This window comes from Scyliorhinus torazame, chromosome 2 (assembly GCF_047496885.1).
Source record: "Scyliorhinus torazame isolate Kashiwa2021f chromosome 2, sScyTor2.1, whole genome shotgun sequence".
NCBI classification, from domain to species: Eukaryota; Metazoa; Chordata; class Chondrichthyes; order Carcharhiniformes; family Scyliorhinidae; genus Scyliorhinus; species Scyliorhinus torazame.
The window spans coordinates 127,730,695-127,746,394 of NC_092708.1; the positions used below are offsets into that span (position 1 = coordinate 127,730,695).

General features: G+C 50.5%; 1 protein-coding gene across 1 annotated transcript in view; it reads left to right on the forward strand.

The window, feature by feature from the left end:
- The window catches only part of mtx2 (metaxin 2), a 183,957-nt gene that overhangs the window by 58,303 nt on the left and 109,954 nt on the right, over nt 1-15,700 (forward strand). The window contains exon 3 of the mRNA XM_072477008.1: nt 689-735. Within this exon, the coding sequence (XP_072333109.1) occupies nt 689-735 (47 nt within the window). The remainder of the gene's footprint in view (nt 1-688; nt 736-15,700) is intronic.

Consider the following 15,700-nt stretch of genomic DNA (forward strand, 5'->3'; position numbering starts at 1 on the left):
CCTTTTTTTTCAATTAACTGTATTACTCAACGAAAGATTCAGGGGGTATAGTGGAAAGTTTTAATATTTGGTACTATTTCATCCTATTAAGAGGTTTACTGACATCCGCCTGTCAACGTAAACAAGACATTCATGAAATCTAACCGTCATGATTTATTATTGAGTCGTCATAACAGCTAGTTGTAAGCATCTTGTTGTAAAACAATATGCTTGGAAACCCTATTGATAGGTTTACCAACGGTTGAGAATTGATTTGTAGGTCTTATCGGATATTCAAATATTATGGCAAATATGGCTCTCATTAAAAATAAATTTAAAATGCTTCACATTGGCAGAGACAGTTCAGGTTTACTTTAGCAGCTCTTCATATATCATCAGCTCATGTTATGGCCCCCATTTGGGGCACAGCAGCCTGCTCCAGTTGTCAGAAGACTGCAAAGTAATGAAGACTAATGGGTTGCTGCCCAAGTCCTCTAAACCAAGGAATTTTTATTGCAGTGAACTTGTCATCTTTCTTTCTTCTGACAGACTGAAATGTTTTATAACGTTAGCTTCAAACACTATTTAAAACACTATTGGCGACTTTTCTTGCTTGAAGTAAGCAATGCAAAAATATTGTGGTATACAAATGGTCTGATTCAGGTGATAACATTACCTTTGAAATGACTTTTTTCCTCTCATTATGCAGGGGAACAGATTTTGCTGTCAGACAATGCTTCGTGTCTTGCTGTTCAGGTAGGAATATAAGTATGATCTTGATATTAAAGGTCAACTAACTAGATTGGATGCAGAATCTTTAATTAGTTGGAGCGAAAACCACATACACTGTTAAAATAATACCTGGTAGGATAACTTCCATGAAACTCATTAATGCTTCTTTGCATTTCAAAACTCGTTCAATTTGCAGAGGAATGTCTGAACAAATGAATGCACGGCAGTAAGTGGTGACATGGGGATCAATCGGAAGGAAAGCTGATCACATTTTAACATTGGAGATAATATCACAGTTTTTAAAAATAAATATTGTTGATCCCTTAAAAGTTTGGAATAACTTTCACAGAAAACAAGATTCATCAAATATTCACTACTAGAGTACAGTGGTATACTTTGTTTAAAAAGTATTGTGGGTATTAATTGTAACCAAATTGTGTTGTCTTTTGGGATAGGTTATTTTTTTTGGCAGGTCTGACGTATATAATTCAATATTTTTGACAACTAGCCCATTTCTTTTCTATCGAAGCTTAAGGAAAGAACCAGAAGGAAAATGAGATTTTCTTTTCGAACATAGTTGTTAGGATCTGAAATTCAGTAGTGGTATGGTGGAAGGAAACTGTACAATAACTTTCAAAAGGGAATTGGATATATACTTGAAAAGGAAACATTTGTAAGTCTATGGGGAAAAAGCAGGGAAGTTGACTATAATTGGACAGCTTTGTCAAAGAGCTGGCACAGACACAAGGGATCAGGTACCCTTTTTGTGCAATATGATTCTAAATATACCACTGTCATTTTCTAACATTATAATTGCTTATTTATACAATTTACAGTTGCTTGTCGGTTATCTTGCTTGCCTATAAATTTATAAATTTGTTTTCCTTCTATAAATTAGCATGATGTTTTTAATTTATATGTTTCAAATATATAAATTAGTGTTGCTTATTTTTCTGATAGGTTGAACCTGGCAGAGAAGTACTCTTGCTACTCATAATAAATGACATTACGCACGGTTGCAGTTTTGGGTAGAAAAAATGAAACTAAGTTTAAAAAATCCGTAGAAATTAAGAAAAAACACTTGTTCAGTGTATTCTAGGTTTTTTTGCTGATATTCTTTTAAGAATTAGTTTGTTTCACAGGATTGTGGAAAAACTCCACAGTGCAGATTATGGAACTAGCATTCTCTTAAAATAAACTAAAATTCTATATTTTGAAAAATAAAGCAGGTGTAATAAGCAACGAACAATACAGAAGCAGCTGCATTAATCTGAAATATTAATGTACTTCTCAGACTGTGCATAGCGAGTTGTTACTACTTACACAGAAACAGGATATTCAGCCCAACAAGTTATTGTCAGGATTTATATTCCACATGAGCTTCCTCCGACTTTGCTTCATCTCACCCTATAAACATTTATTTCTATTCCTTTCTCCTTCATGTACTTCTCCAGCTTCGCCAGAAACGTATCTATGCTATTCACTGCAACTATTCCATGTGGTAGTAAGTTCCACATTCTAATTACTCTGTGATTAAATGCATTTGTTTTGAATTCCTTATTGGAATTGTTAGTGACTGTCATTTACTTATACGCTCTAGTCTTGGACTCCCCCACAAGTGGAAACATCTTTTTGCATTTGCCGTATCAGAAATCTTCATAGTTTTAAAGACTTTTATGAGGCCACCGTTTTGAGAAAAGATCCTGCGCTTGTTCAGTCTTGATCCTGAAGTCCATTTTCTCTGTTTCCTAACTGCTGATTCTTATTTCAACCATTCCTCTGAGCAGCTATTTTTTTTAAAAATGGGAACAGTCTTTCCAACTACACTTGTCGACTGCTGCTGATCTTAAAACTCCTTTATTGTATTTATCCTATTGAGATATTTCTGATTTTATATCAGTAGCAGGACCTCGACAAATGTTGTGAGGAAATGTTGTCCATTAGATATATCATTGCTGATAGACTGGAGTAGAGTAGTAGCTACATTAGAAAATTAATAACATACTACACTTCAAAAAATACTTCATTGGAAATAACGCATTTTCAGATGTTTTGAGATACTTAACGGCACTATAAAAATGCAAGTTCTTTATTTTTAGCCTAAATATGCTGAATTTTACTAAATTTAATGGCTTGACAAAATTATTTTACTGGGAAGGAAATCTGATGGGAAGGTGATATTCCAAATATAAAGCAAGCCCTTCTCCCTACTTTCAGTCCTAAACTTATAGCAACTGATTTGTTTTAAAAAAAAAACTACTTGCAAGAGAGTTAAAAAGTAACCGAGTATCTTTGAGATAAATTATGGATTCTTTATGTATACAATGACTCATGTTTCTAAATGTCTCAAAGTACATTATAAAACGCAGGGGAATAGTAAATGTTGAAACAGAGTAAAATTAGAGAATTAATGTCCTTTCAAAGACGGGGCGAGATTCTCTGTTTCCCGACACCAATTTCGTATTCAGCGATCGGGCGTAGAATCCCTTTTTACGACAGAATCGGGGGCGGTTAGGCAGTTTCCGCCTGCGGCGCGCACCACATGCCGTTGGGGCGGCCTCAAGACGTCACCTGAATGCTCTCCTCTGATGCTCCGCAACCGATGGGCCGAGTTCACGATGGTGCGGAGGACAGGTAGTCGCAGCAGTGGGGGAACCAAACGTGGCGGCTGCGGACTGTGTCCAGCACCGCCACAATCAGGAGCACAATCAGGCGGGAGCTGTACTGCTGGCTGAGGTGCTTCCACGAGGGCTGGGGGGACAGATGGGGGGTGGCCTGGAAGGTACTATCTGGCAGTCGGTTCTGCACACGGCCGGTGCGACTGCTGCAGGTCGCCGCCATGTGCATGCGCGGTCACGGACCTGGTAATTATCCGGCCGTTTATTTTGTGGAGGCAGGGCGTTTCCGTGACGCAGCTGCTAGCCCCTCACCGGTCGCAGCTTTGGTGAGGGGGCGCAGCTGATTTTTTTCCACATAAAAGGCCATGGATCCCCTGTACTTAGCCTCAGAATCGGAGAATCTAGCCCAAGGATTTTGAAAGGAAGTACGTAGCAAACTGAAGGAATTAAAAAGGAATTTTAGAGGAAGAATTGTAAACGGCAGTCAGCAGTGGGGTGGAGTGGAAAGAATTAAGAACCATGTATAATTTGGCATGAAATGTGGTGGCTGTGTGCAGCAAAGGAATTGAAGATTTAAATGGGTTGTGAATGGAATCTAAATTTAAGTTAACTAGGACAAGGGAGCCAGGGTGGAGGTAATGGAAGTGCACAACTTTGTGTGTCTAGGAATGTGGCTCTGGTATGCTGAATAAATATTTTGTGGTGAAGTTTTGACTGTGATAGCATTAGGGAAGGAGACCTTAAAGTGATAAAAGATGTGGACTCGGATTTTAGCAGAGAAGAGGCAATGGTGGGAATAAAAGAGGAAGTGCAAGAAAGAACTTGGTAACACAGTAAACTGGAGGTATAAAGTTCAACTTTTGATTGAGCAGTATGCCCAAATACTAACTATCTGTCCAGATGTGGCTTGGGATGGTAGTTGGGGAGGTTGGTGAAGTCAAAGCCAAGTGATGCTAGTCAGAATCCAGAGAGGATGCCTCCAGTTTTACTGACATGAAGGTGGCATAGATTGAAGAAAACAAAATGTGAACTTTAATTTAAATTCTTCACATTCTATAATTTTCCCATTGAATCCTCATTGGACAGAACCTACTTGGAGCATGCTGCATTCCCTGCAGTGTTATTCGCAGAAATTAAATTGAATTTGAGAATCTGCTTTGACTGATCCAGAGTGTTTGAGCTTAAGAAGCCATAGCCTGTAAATTTATACTACGAGTGATGAGGAAACAAATACGACAATCTTAAAATTACTGATAAATGTAGTGTCATCGTTTATCATTTCTAGACTTCATTTGCGCTAATGCGGAACAACAATAAGATTACATTACACCATTTGTACTGTTCATAGCAGGGTAAAATAGATTGATTTTGAAAATGATTGTAGTTGCATGGTAAATTACATTCACAAGATTGAGGAAATTTGTTACATTGTTTAAAATAGTATTTAATGGAATTAGCATATTAATTTCTGTTAAACTGCAAATAGAGTCATTAGACTAACCAAATTAAGAATTTATTCTGACTCCCGAGATGAAGAACGCTGCAATGTGGTTTTTATTTGTAACTGTTACAATCCAAGTTGATGTAACTGGATGGGACGATCCCAGAATAGAACCCTGGCTCAAAAGACCATAACTATTTTTGTATAAAACGTGGAGTCACAGGACTGCTAATTAGTTTTAACACCAAGAAAAAGGTATTTCTTAAACATAAAGTTGGACCCTGTGCAAATTAGCTCGTGGCTCAGGTAATAATCCAGAGATCATTACCTTTTCAGGTTCTGCTTTCTAACTTAGCTCCTAGCTGTTCATACTCCCTTAGCAGAAACTCTGTTCCTGTTCTACCGATGTCGTTGGTACCTACATGGACCACGACAACTGAATCTTTACCCTCCCACTCCGAGTTCCTCTGCAGCCCAGATGCGATATCCTGAACCGGAGCACCAGGCAAGCAATACAACCTTTGGGATTTTTGATACTGGTCACAGAGAACAGAGTCTATGCCCCTGACTATCCTATCCCCAATTACAACTACATTTATTTTCTCTCCCCCCACTTGAATGTCTTCCTGTGGTGCTATGGTCAGTTTGCTCATCCTCCCTGCAGTCCCCATTCCAATCCACCACAGGGAGCAAGAATCCCAAACCTGTTGGACACGTTCAAGGACTGAGGCTCCTGCAACCCTACCTCCTGGATCCTTCTACCTGCCTCACTCACAGCCACACCCTCCTGTCCCTGACCACTGGCCGAATTCAATGTATTTCATCTAAGGGGTGCGAGTTCCTCCTGGAACACAGTCTCCAAGTATCTCTCCCCCTCCCTGTAGTGTTGCCGCATCCAAAGCTCAGAATCCAGCTCATTAACTCTGAGCCTGAGTTCCTTAAGCAATCAACACTTTACTACAGACATGCTCACTGGGAACCCCAGTGAGCTCCCTCATCATGCATGAACAACACGTCACCTGACTCTCAATCTCTATTATATTTAATTTGTTTTTAATTTGGTTTTTTATTTATAGTTTTTTGTATTTCTCCTTTTTACCTCTGTCTCACTGCAATTTCTAACCAGTAATTTAAATAGATATGCAAATTTAGCCAGCTCCCTATTAGCCAATCAAATCACAGCCCTCCTGTGATGTCACTTTTAAGTTTTTTTTGTTAGTCCGAACTCTCAGTCAGTTTCAGAGAATCAAGAGTATCACTCCCCACCCCCCATCCACCCCACACACACACACACAGCACTCTGCTACTCCTGGTCACTCACTGTTATAACCTGCCTACTGAAGATTGGCTGGGGACTAATGATTATCCCACAATCCTATGGGAGTATGAACTTCCCCAATGAGGAGGAAGGAGAAGGTAGCAAGGGAAGTTACTGCTATGTATATATTGTTATAGTAAATAAACTTTATTATTTTGTATCCTTAAAACTCGTGCTGGATTCTTCGGGGCCCTTACAAAACTGGCGACGAAGGTAAAAGTGAATAGCTGTCTACACTGCTGAAGCCACCTCCCTGGATTTTTGTTGGATACAGGTTGGAAGTTGTTTTCTATTATACCATGCCTCTGTACGGACGTTTGGATGTTTTTGATGCTGCGCTGGAAAGCTGGAACCAGTACACGCAACGGATGCGTTACTATTTCCGGGCAAACAATATCACTGAAAACGAGTGCCAGGTGGTCATATTGCTCACCGCCTGCGGACCGCATACGTTTGGGGTGATTAGGAGCCTTACGTACCCAGCTGCGCCGGACACCAAAACGTTTGACGAACTTGTGAATATAGTGGGGCAACACTTTAACCCAACCCCGTCCACGATAGTCCAGCGTTACCGGTTTAATACCGCTGAGAGGACCCCTGGAGAATCCCTTGCCGATTTTTTTTATCCAGGCTACGCGGGATTGCGGAATACTGTGACTATGGTGAGACCTTGTCAGAAATGTTACGCGACCGTTTGGTTTGCGGTATTAACAATGCGGCCACCCAGAGAAAGTTGTTAGCGGAGCCAACATTGACTTTTCAACAGGCAATACAAATAGTCTTGTCCCGAGAGAGCGCAGAGCGAGGAGTACAGGAGCTACAGGGAATGGAAGTGCATGCCTTGGGGCGAAACCCTTTCCGCCCAAAAACGTCCCCCCGCACTCCTGCGGTACCTTGGGCGAGGCAACGACCAGACCGACGCCAGTGGCCATCGGACATTCCTCCCCGAAGGGAGCCTTCTCCAGAGCCAATGGATGAGGAGCCATGTCCGTGTCAGACTTGTAGGCGCCGACCCCGTCGCGGACGGCGGTCCTGGGGACGCCAGAGGCGCCGTCGTTCCGACCGAAACTGGGACCAGCCCAGGGGCCGTAACTGGGACCAGCCCAGAGGCCGTACCTTCCATCTGGATGAACCTGCGGCGACCACTCCTGAGGACGACTGCCTGCAGCTGCATTGTGTGGCAGCTCCCCGTGTGGCCCCCATTAAGGTGACAGTACGGGTCAATGGCCACCCGCTGGAGATGGAGTTGGATACTGGCGCAGCGGTCTCCGTGATCGCCCAGAGGACATTCGACCGCATCAAGCAGGGTATACAGACCCTTACACTAACTGACTCACAGGCCAGGTTGGCCACCTACACGGGGGAACCACTGGACATTGCAGGAACTACAATGACCCCTGTTGTCTATGGACGCCAGGAGGGGCGTTTCCCACTTATCGTAGTGCGTGGCCATGGGCCCAGCCTGTTGGGTCGGGACTGGTTGCGCCATTTGCGGTTGCAATGGCAGCACATCCTCCAAACAGTTTCTGGAGGGTTGACTGAGGTGCTAGGACGATACCCAGAGGTATTCCAGCCTGGTCTGGGGAAAATAAAAGGGGCCGTAGCCCGTATCCAAGTTGAACCAGGAGCCACACCGCGCTATTTCCGGGCGCGCCCAGTGCCTTACGCTTTGCTCGAGAAGGTGGAAGGGGAGCTCACTCGTTTGGAGAGTTTGGGTATTATCAGGCCTGTCCGTTTTGCTGACTGGGCAGCACCAATTGTGCCAGTAATGAAGCCAGATGCCACAGTTCGCTTGTGTGGCGACTATAAACTTACAGTGAATACAGTTTCCCGACTCGACCGATACCCAATGCCTCGCATAGAGGATCTCTACGCGAAACTTGCAGGCGGACTCTCATTCACAAAATTAGATATGAGTCACGCCTACCTGCAGTTGGAGCTGGACCCTGCCTCCCGACCATATGTAACAATTAACACACACCGGGGCCTGTATGAATATACACGGTTGCCCTTTGGAGTATCCTCTGCCTGCGCAATTTTTCAACGTGTTATGGAGGGCATTTTGAGAGGTTTACCACGTGTGGCTGTCTACCTAGATGACGTGTTGATTACAGGGACGTCGGAGCAAGAGCATTTGGAAAATCTGGAGGCTGTCCTTAAACGCCTTTCGGAGGCTTACGTCACACAAAGTGCGTATTTCAGGCAAAAGAAGTAGTCTACCTAGGTTATCGGGTGGACTGCGAGGGTCTGCACCCCGTCGCAGAGAAGGTGCGTGCAATTCAACATGCCCCCACCCCGACTGACACTTCGCATCTTCGTTCTTTTCTCGGTCTCGTAAACTATTACGGGAAGTTCCTCCCCAATCTGGCAACTATGCTGGCCCCCTTACACCTGCTGCTAAAGAAAAATCACACCTGGGTTTGGGGTCAGCCGCAAGAAACCGCTTTCCGGCGGGGAAAACCACAATTGTCGTCGTCTGGGTTACTAACCCACTATGATCCGGGAAAGCCTTTGCTCGTCACATGTGATGCATCCCCGTATGGTATTGGGGCTGTCCTGTCCCACAAGATGGAGAACGGGGCCGAGCGACCGATAGCTTTCGCCTCCCGCACATTGACTGCAGCGGAGAAGAAGTACGCGCAGATCGAGAAGGAGGGCCTGGCAGTGGTTTTCGCGGTGAAACGCTTCCACCAGTATGTGTACGGCCGCCATTTCACTATCGTGACTGATCATAAGCCCCTGCTGGGACTCTTCAGAGAGGATAAGCCGATACCGCCCATTGCTTCTGCACGGATCCAGCGCTGGGCTTTGTTGCTTGCTGCATATGAGTATTCTCTGGAGCACAAACCAGGTACGCAGATAGCAAATGCCGACGCACTGAGCCGATTGCCTTTATCGACCGGCCCCATGTCGACCCCCACGACCGGTGAGGTGGTCGCAACCCTAAATTTTATGGACACCTTGCCTGTCACGGCATCACAGATCCGTGAGTGGACCCAGACGGAGCCAGTCCTGTCAAAGGTTCGGCACATAGTCCTGTATGGTGGGCAGCATAGACAGCTCCCGGGCGAGTTACGGGCATTTTCCTCCAAGCTGTCAGAGTTCAGCGTGGAAGACGGCATCCTCTTGTGGGGGACGCGTGTGGTTGTCCTGGAAAAAGGCCAGGAGCTGATATTATCAGACTTGCACAATGGGCATCCGGGCGTGACCAAGATGAAAATGTTGGCCCGGAGTTATGTCTGGTGGCCAGGCCTCGACACCGACATTGAGAAGGTGGCCCAAAACTGCTCCATTTGCCAGGAGCATCAGAAGCTTCCGCCGGCCGCGCCCCTACATCACTGGGAATGGCCAGGGCGGCCTTGGGCACGCTTACATGCAGATTTCGCAGGCCCTTTTCAGGGATCCATGTTCCTTCTACTAATTGACGCCCAGTCCAAATGGCTGGAGGTGCATAAGATGCAGGGGACAAAGTCCTGCGCAACAATTGAAAAAATGCGTTTATCATTTAGCACGCATGGCCTCCCCGAGGTGCTGGTCACGGATAATGGCACTCCATTCATGAGTGAGGAGTTTGCTAGGTTTACAAAGATGAACGGCATCCGCCATATCCGCACTGCCCCTTACCACCCGGCTTCAAATGGGTTGGCAGAGCGTGCAGTGCAAACATTCAAAAGAGGCCTAAAGAAGCAGTCTTCCGGATCAATGGACACGAGACTGGCTCGGTTTTTGTTTACGTACAGGACCACCCCCCATACAGTGACTGGGGTAGCTCCCGCAGAACTCCTAATGGGCCGGAGACTTCGCACCCGCCTTAGTATGGTCTTCCCGGACATTGGCGCAAAAGTACGCCGCACACAAGAACGGCAGGGACCGGGATTGTCTCAGCATCGTCCGATTCGGCAGTTTGCGCCCGGTGACCCAGTATTCGTGCGGAATTTTGCTGGTGGTGCCCAATGGGTTCCTGGGGTAATCTTTCGCCAAACGGGCCCTATATCGTACCAAGTGCAAGCCCAGGGTCGTCTCCAGCGAAAACATGTAGACCACGTCCGGTCCAGAAGATCATCCCCGCAAAAGATTCCCCGCCCCCGGAGCTCAGTTCAACAGCGGCAAAGACCAGAAACAAGGGAAGGTAGTCCTCCAAATCTTCCACTGGTGCCTCACTCAAAGCCTGCGCAGGTCATGACGGGACCGAATGGGGACAGAGACGCTGACATGACGGAGGCAGCAGACTCTGACTCCGAGATGGAGACACAGGATGAATCAGAGGGGGAATCCTCGGGTCCACAGGCCGTGGATGTACAAATGCGCCGTTCATCACGGAAGCGCCGGTCTCCGTCTCGTTATACGCCGCCTGATCCAGCGCCGCGTGCAAATGGCGTCCGGCCTGCGGCCAAACTAGTTCGACGCCTCCCTTCGCCAGGGCCAACGGTGGATTCCTTGGACTTTGGGGGGGAGGGATGTTATAACCTGCCTACTGAAGATTGGCTGGGGACTAATGATTATCCCACAATCCTATGGGAGTATGAACTTCCCCAATGAGGAGGAAGGAGAAGGTAGCAAGGGAAGTTACTGCTATGTATATATTGTTATAGTAAATAAACTTTATTATTTTGTATCCTTAAAACTCGTGCTGGATTCTTCGGGGCCCTTACAAAACTCACCTTCCCCCACAGAGCCCTGCCCTCCACGCCACCCCACACACACACACACACACAAACACACACACACACACACAGCACTCTGCTACCCCTGGTCACTCACCTTCTCCCACAGAGCCGTGCCCTCCACGCCACCCCACACACACACACACAGCACACTGCTTCTTCTGGTCACTCACCTTACCCCACACAGCCCTGCCCTCCACGTCACCCCACACACACACACAGCACTCTGCTTCTCCTGGTCACTCACCTCCCCCCATACAGCCCTGCCCTCCACCCCACACACACACACTGCACTCTGCTTCTCCTGGTCACTCACCTCCCTCCATACAGCCCTGCCCTCCACGCCACCCCACACACACAGCACTCTGCTTCTCCTGGTCACTCACCTCCCCCCACACAGCCCTGCCCTCCACCCCACCCACACACACACTGCACTCTGCTTCTCCTGGTCACTCACCTTCCCCCACACAGCCCTGCCTTCCACCCCACACACACACACACACACACACTGCACTCTGCTTCTCCTGGTCACTCACCTCCCCCCACACAGCCCTGCCCTCCACCCCACCCCCACACACACTGCACTCTGCTTCTCCTGGTCACTCACCTTCCCCAACACAGCCCTGCCTTCCACCCCACACACACACACACACAGCACTCTGCTTCTCCTGGTCACTCACCTTCCCCCACACAGCCCTGCCCTCTACCCCACACACACACACTGCACTCTGCTTCTCCTGGTCACTCACCTTCCCCCACACAGCCCTGCCCTCCACCCCACACACACACACAGCACTCTGCTACCCCTGGTCACTCACCTTCTCCCACAGAGCCGTGCCCTCCACGCCACCCCACACACACACACACACAGCACACTGCTTCTTCTGGTCACTCACCTTACCCCACACAGCCCTGCCCTCCACGTCACCCCACACACACACACACACACACACACACAGCACTCTGCTACTCCTGGTCACTCACCTTCCCCCACACAGCCCTGCCCTCCACGCCACCCCACACACACAGCACTCTGCTTCTCCTGGTCACTCACCTTCCCCCACAGAGCCCTGCCCTCCACGTCACCCCACACACACACACACACACACACACACACACACAGCACTCTGCTACCCCTGGTCACTCACCTCCCCCCACACAGCCCTGCCCTCCACCCCACACACACACTGCACTCTGCTTCTCCTGGTCACTCACCTCCCCCCATACAGCCCTGCCCTCCACGCCACCCCACACACACAGCACTCTGCTTCTCCTGGTCACTCACCTCCCCCCACACAGCCCTGCCCTCCACCCCACCCACACACACACTGCACTCTGCTTCTCCTGGTCACTCACCTTCCCCCACACAGCCCTGCCCTCTACCCCACACACACATACTGCACTCTGCTTCTCCTGGTCACTCACCTTTCCCCACACAGCCCTGCCCTCCACCCCACACACACACACACAGCACTCTGCTTCTCCTGGTCACTCACCTTCCCCCACACAGCCCTGCCCTCTACCCCCCACACACACACACTGCACTCTGCTTCTCCTGGTCACTCGCCTTCCCCCACACAGCCCTGCCCTCCACACCACCCCACACACACACACTGCACTCTGCTTCTCCTGGTAACTCACCTTCCCCCACACAGCCCTGCCCTCCACCCCCCCCCCCCCCCTCCCCCACTCACACATACACACACACACAGCACACTGCTTCTCCTGGTCACCTACCTCCCCCCACGCAGCACTCTGCTTCTCCTGGTCACCTACCTCGCCCCACACAGCACTCTGCTTCCCCTGGTCACCTATCTTCCTCCACACAGCACTCTACTTCTCCTGGTCACTCACCTTCCCCCACACAGCACTCACCTTCCCCCACACATCACTCTGCTTCTCCTGGGCACCTACCCCCCCCCCCCCCCAACATACACACACAGCACTCTGCTTTTCCTGGTCACTCACCTTCATCCACACAGCACTCTGCTTCCCCTGGTCATCTACCTTTCTGCCCCCCCCCCTTCCCACACACACAGCACTCTGCTTCCCCTGGTCACCTACCTACCCCCACACAGCACTCTGCTTCTCCTGGTTACCTACCTACCCCCACACAGCACTCTGCTTCCCCTGGTCACCTACCTACCCCCACACAGCACTCTGCTTCTCCTGATCACCCACCTTCCCCCACCAGCACTCTGCTTCTCCTGGTCACTCACCTTCCCCCACACAGCACTCTGCTTCTCCTGGTCACTACCCTTCCCCCACACAGCCCTGCCCTCCACGCCACCCCACACACACACACAGCACTCTGCTTCTCCTGGTCACTCCCCTTCCCCCACACAGCCCTGTCCTCCACGCCACCCCACACACACACTGCACTCTGCTTCTCCTGGTCACTCACCTTCCCCCACACAGCCCTGTCCTCCACGCCACCCCACACACACACAGCACTCTGCTTCTCCTGGTCACTCACCTCCCCCCATACAGCCCTGCCCTCCACGCCACCCCACACACACACACAGCACTCTGCTTCTCCTGGTCACTCACCTTCCCCCACACAGCCCTGCCCTCCACCCCACACACACACTGCACTCTGCTTCTCCTGGTCACTTACCTTCCCCCACACAGCCATGCCCTCCACCCCCCCCACACACACACACTGCACTCTGCTTCTCCTGGTCACTCACCTTCCCCCACACAGCCCTGCCCTCCACCCCACCCCACACACACACACTGCACTCTGCTTCTCCTGGTCACTCACCTTCCCCCACACAGCCCTGCCCTCCACACCACCCCACACACACACACTGCACTCTGCTTCTCCTGGTCACTCACCTTCCCCCACACAGCTCCCCCCTCCACCCCCCCCACTCCCCCACTCACACAGACACACACACAGCACACGGCTTCTCCTGGTCACCTACCTCCCCCCACGCAGCACTCTGCTTCTCCTGGTCACTTACCTTCCCCCACACAGCCCTGCCCTCCACCCCACACACACACTGCACTCTGCTTCTCCTGGTCACTTACCTTCCCCCACACAGCCATGCCCTCCACCCCACACACACACTGCACTCTGCTTCTCCTGGTCACTCACCTTCCCCCACACAGCCCTGCCCTCCACCCCACCCACACACATACTGCACTCTGCTTCTCCTGGTCACTCACCTTCCCCCACACAGCCCTGCTCTCCACACCATCCCACACACACACACTGCACTCTGCTTCTCCTGGTCACTCACCTTCCCCCACACAGCTCCCCCCCCCCCCCCCCCCCCCCCCCCCCCACTCCCCCACTCACACAGACACACACACAGCACACTGCTTCTCCTGGTCACCTACCTCCCCCCACGCAGCACTCTGCTTCCCCTGGTCACTCACCTTCCCCCACACAGCACTCACCTTCCCCCACACAGCACTCTGCTTCTCCTGGTCACTCACCTTCATCCACACAGCACTCTGCTTCCCCTGGTCACCTACCTACCCCCACACAGCACTCTGCTTCTCCTGGTTACCTACCTACCCCCACACAGCACTCTGCTTCCCCTGGTCACCTACCTACCCCCACACAGCACTCTGCTTCTCCTGATCACCCACCTTCCCCCACACAGCACTCTGCTTCTCCTGGTCACCCACCTTCCCCCACACAGCACTCTGCTTCCCCTGGTCACTCACCTTCCCCCACACAGCACTCACCTTCCCCCACAGAGCCCTGCCCTCCACGTCACCCCACACACACACACACACACACACACACACACACAGCACTCTGCTACCCCTGGTCACTCAGCTTCCCCCACAGAGCCCTGCCCTCCACGTCACCCCACACACACACACACACACACACAGCACACTGCTTCTTCTGGTCACTCACCTTACCCCACACAGCCCTGCCCTCCACGCCATCCCACACACACACACAGCACTCTGCTTCTCCTGGTCACTCACCTCCCCCCATACAGCCCTGCCCTCCACCCCACACACACACTGCACTCTGCTTCTCCTGGTCACTCACCTTCCCCCACACAGCCCTGCCTTCCACCCCACACACACACACACACACACACACACTGCACTCTGCTTCTCCTGGTCACTCACCTCCCCCCACACAGCCCTGCCCTCCACCCCACCCACACACACACTGCACTCTGCTTCTCCTGGTCACTCACCTTCCCCCACACAGCCCTGCCTTCCACCCCACACACACACACACAGCACTCTGCTTCTCCTGGTCACTCACCTTCCCCCACACAGCTTGTCCTCTACCCCACACACACACACACTGCACTCTGCTTCTCCTGGTCACTCACCTTCCCCCACACAGCCCTGCCCTCCACCCCACACACACACACAGCACTCTGCTTCTCCTGGTCACTCACTTTCCCCCACACAGCCCTGCCCTCTACCCCACACACACACACACACTGCACTCTGCTTCTCCTGGTCACTCGCCTTCCCCCACACAGCCCTGCCCTCCACGCCACCCCACACACAGCACTCTGCTTCTCCTGGTCACTCACCTTCCCCCACACAGCCCTGCCCTCCACACCACCCCACACACACATACTGCACTCTGCTTCTCCTGGTAACTCACCTTCCCCCACACAGACCTGCCCTCCACCCCCCCCCCTCCCCCACTCACACATACACACACACAGCACACTGCTTCTCCTGGTCACCTACCTCCCCCCACGCAGCACTCTGCTTCCCCTGGTCACCTATCTTTCTCCACACAGCACTCTACTTCTCCTGGTCACTCACCTTCCCCCACACAGCACTCACCTTCCCCCACACATCACTCTGCTTCTCCTGGTCATCTACCTTTCTGCCCCCCCCCCTTCCCACACACACAGCACTCTGCTTCCCCTGGTCACCTACCTACCCCCACACAGCACTCTGCTTCTCCTGGTTACCTACCTACCCCCACACAGCACTCTGCTTCCCC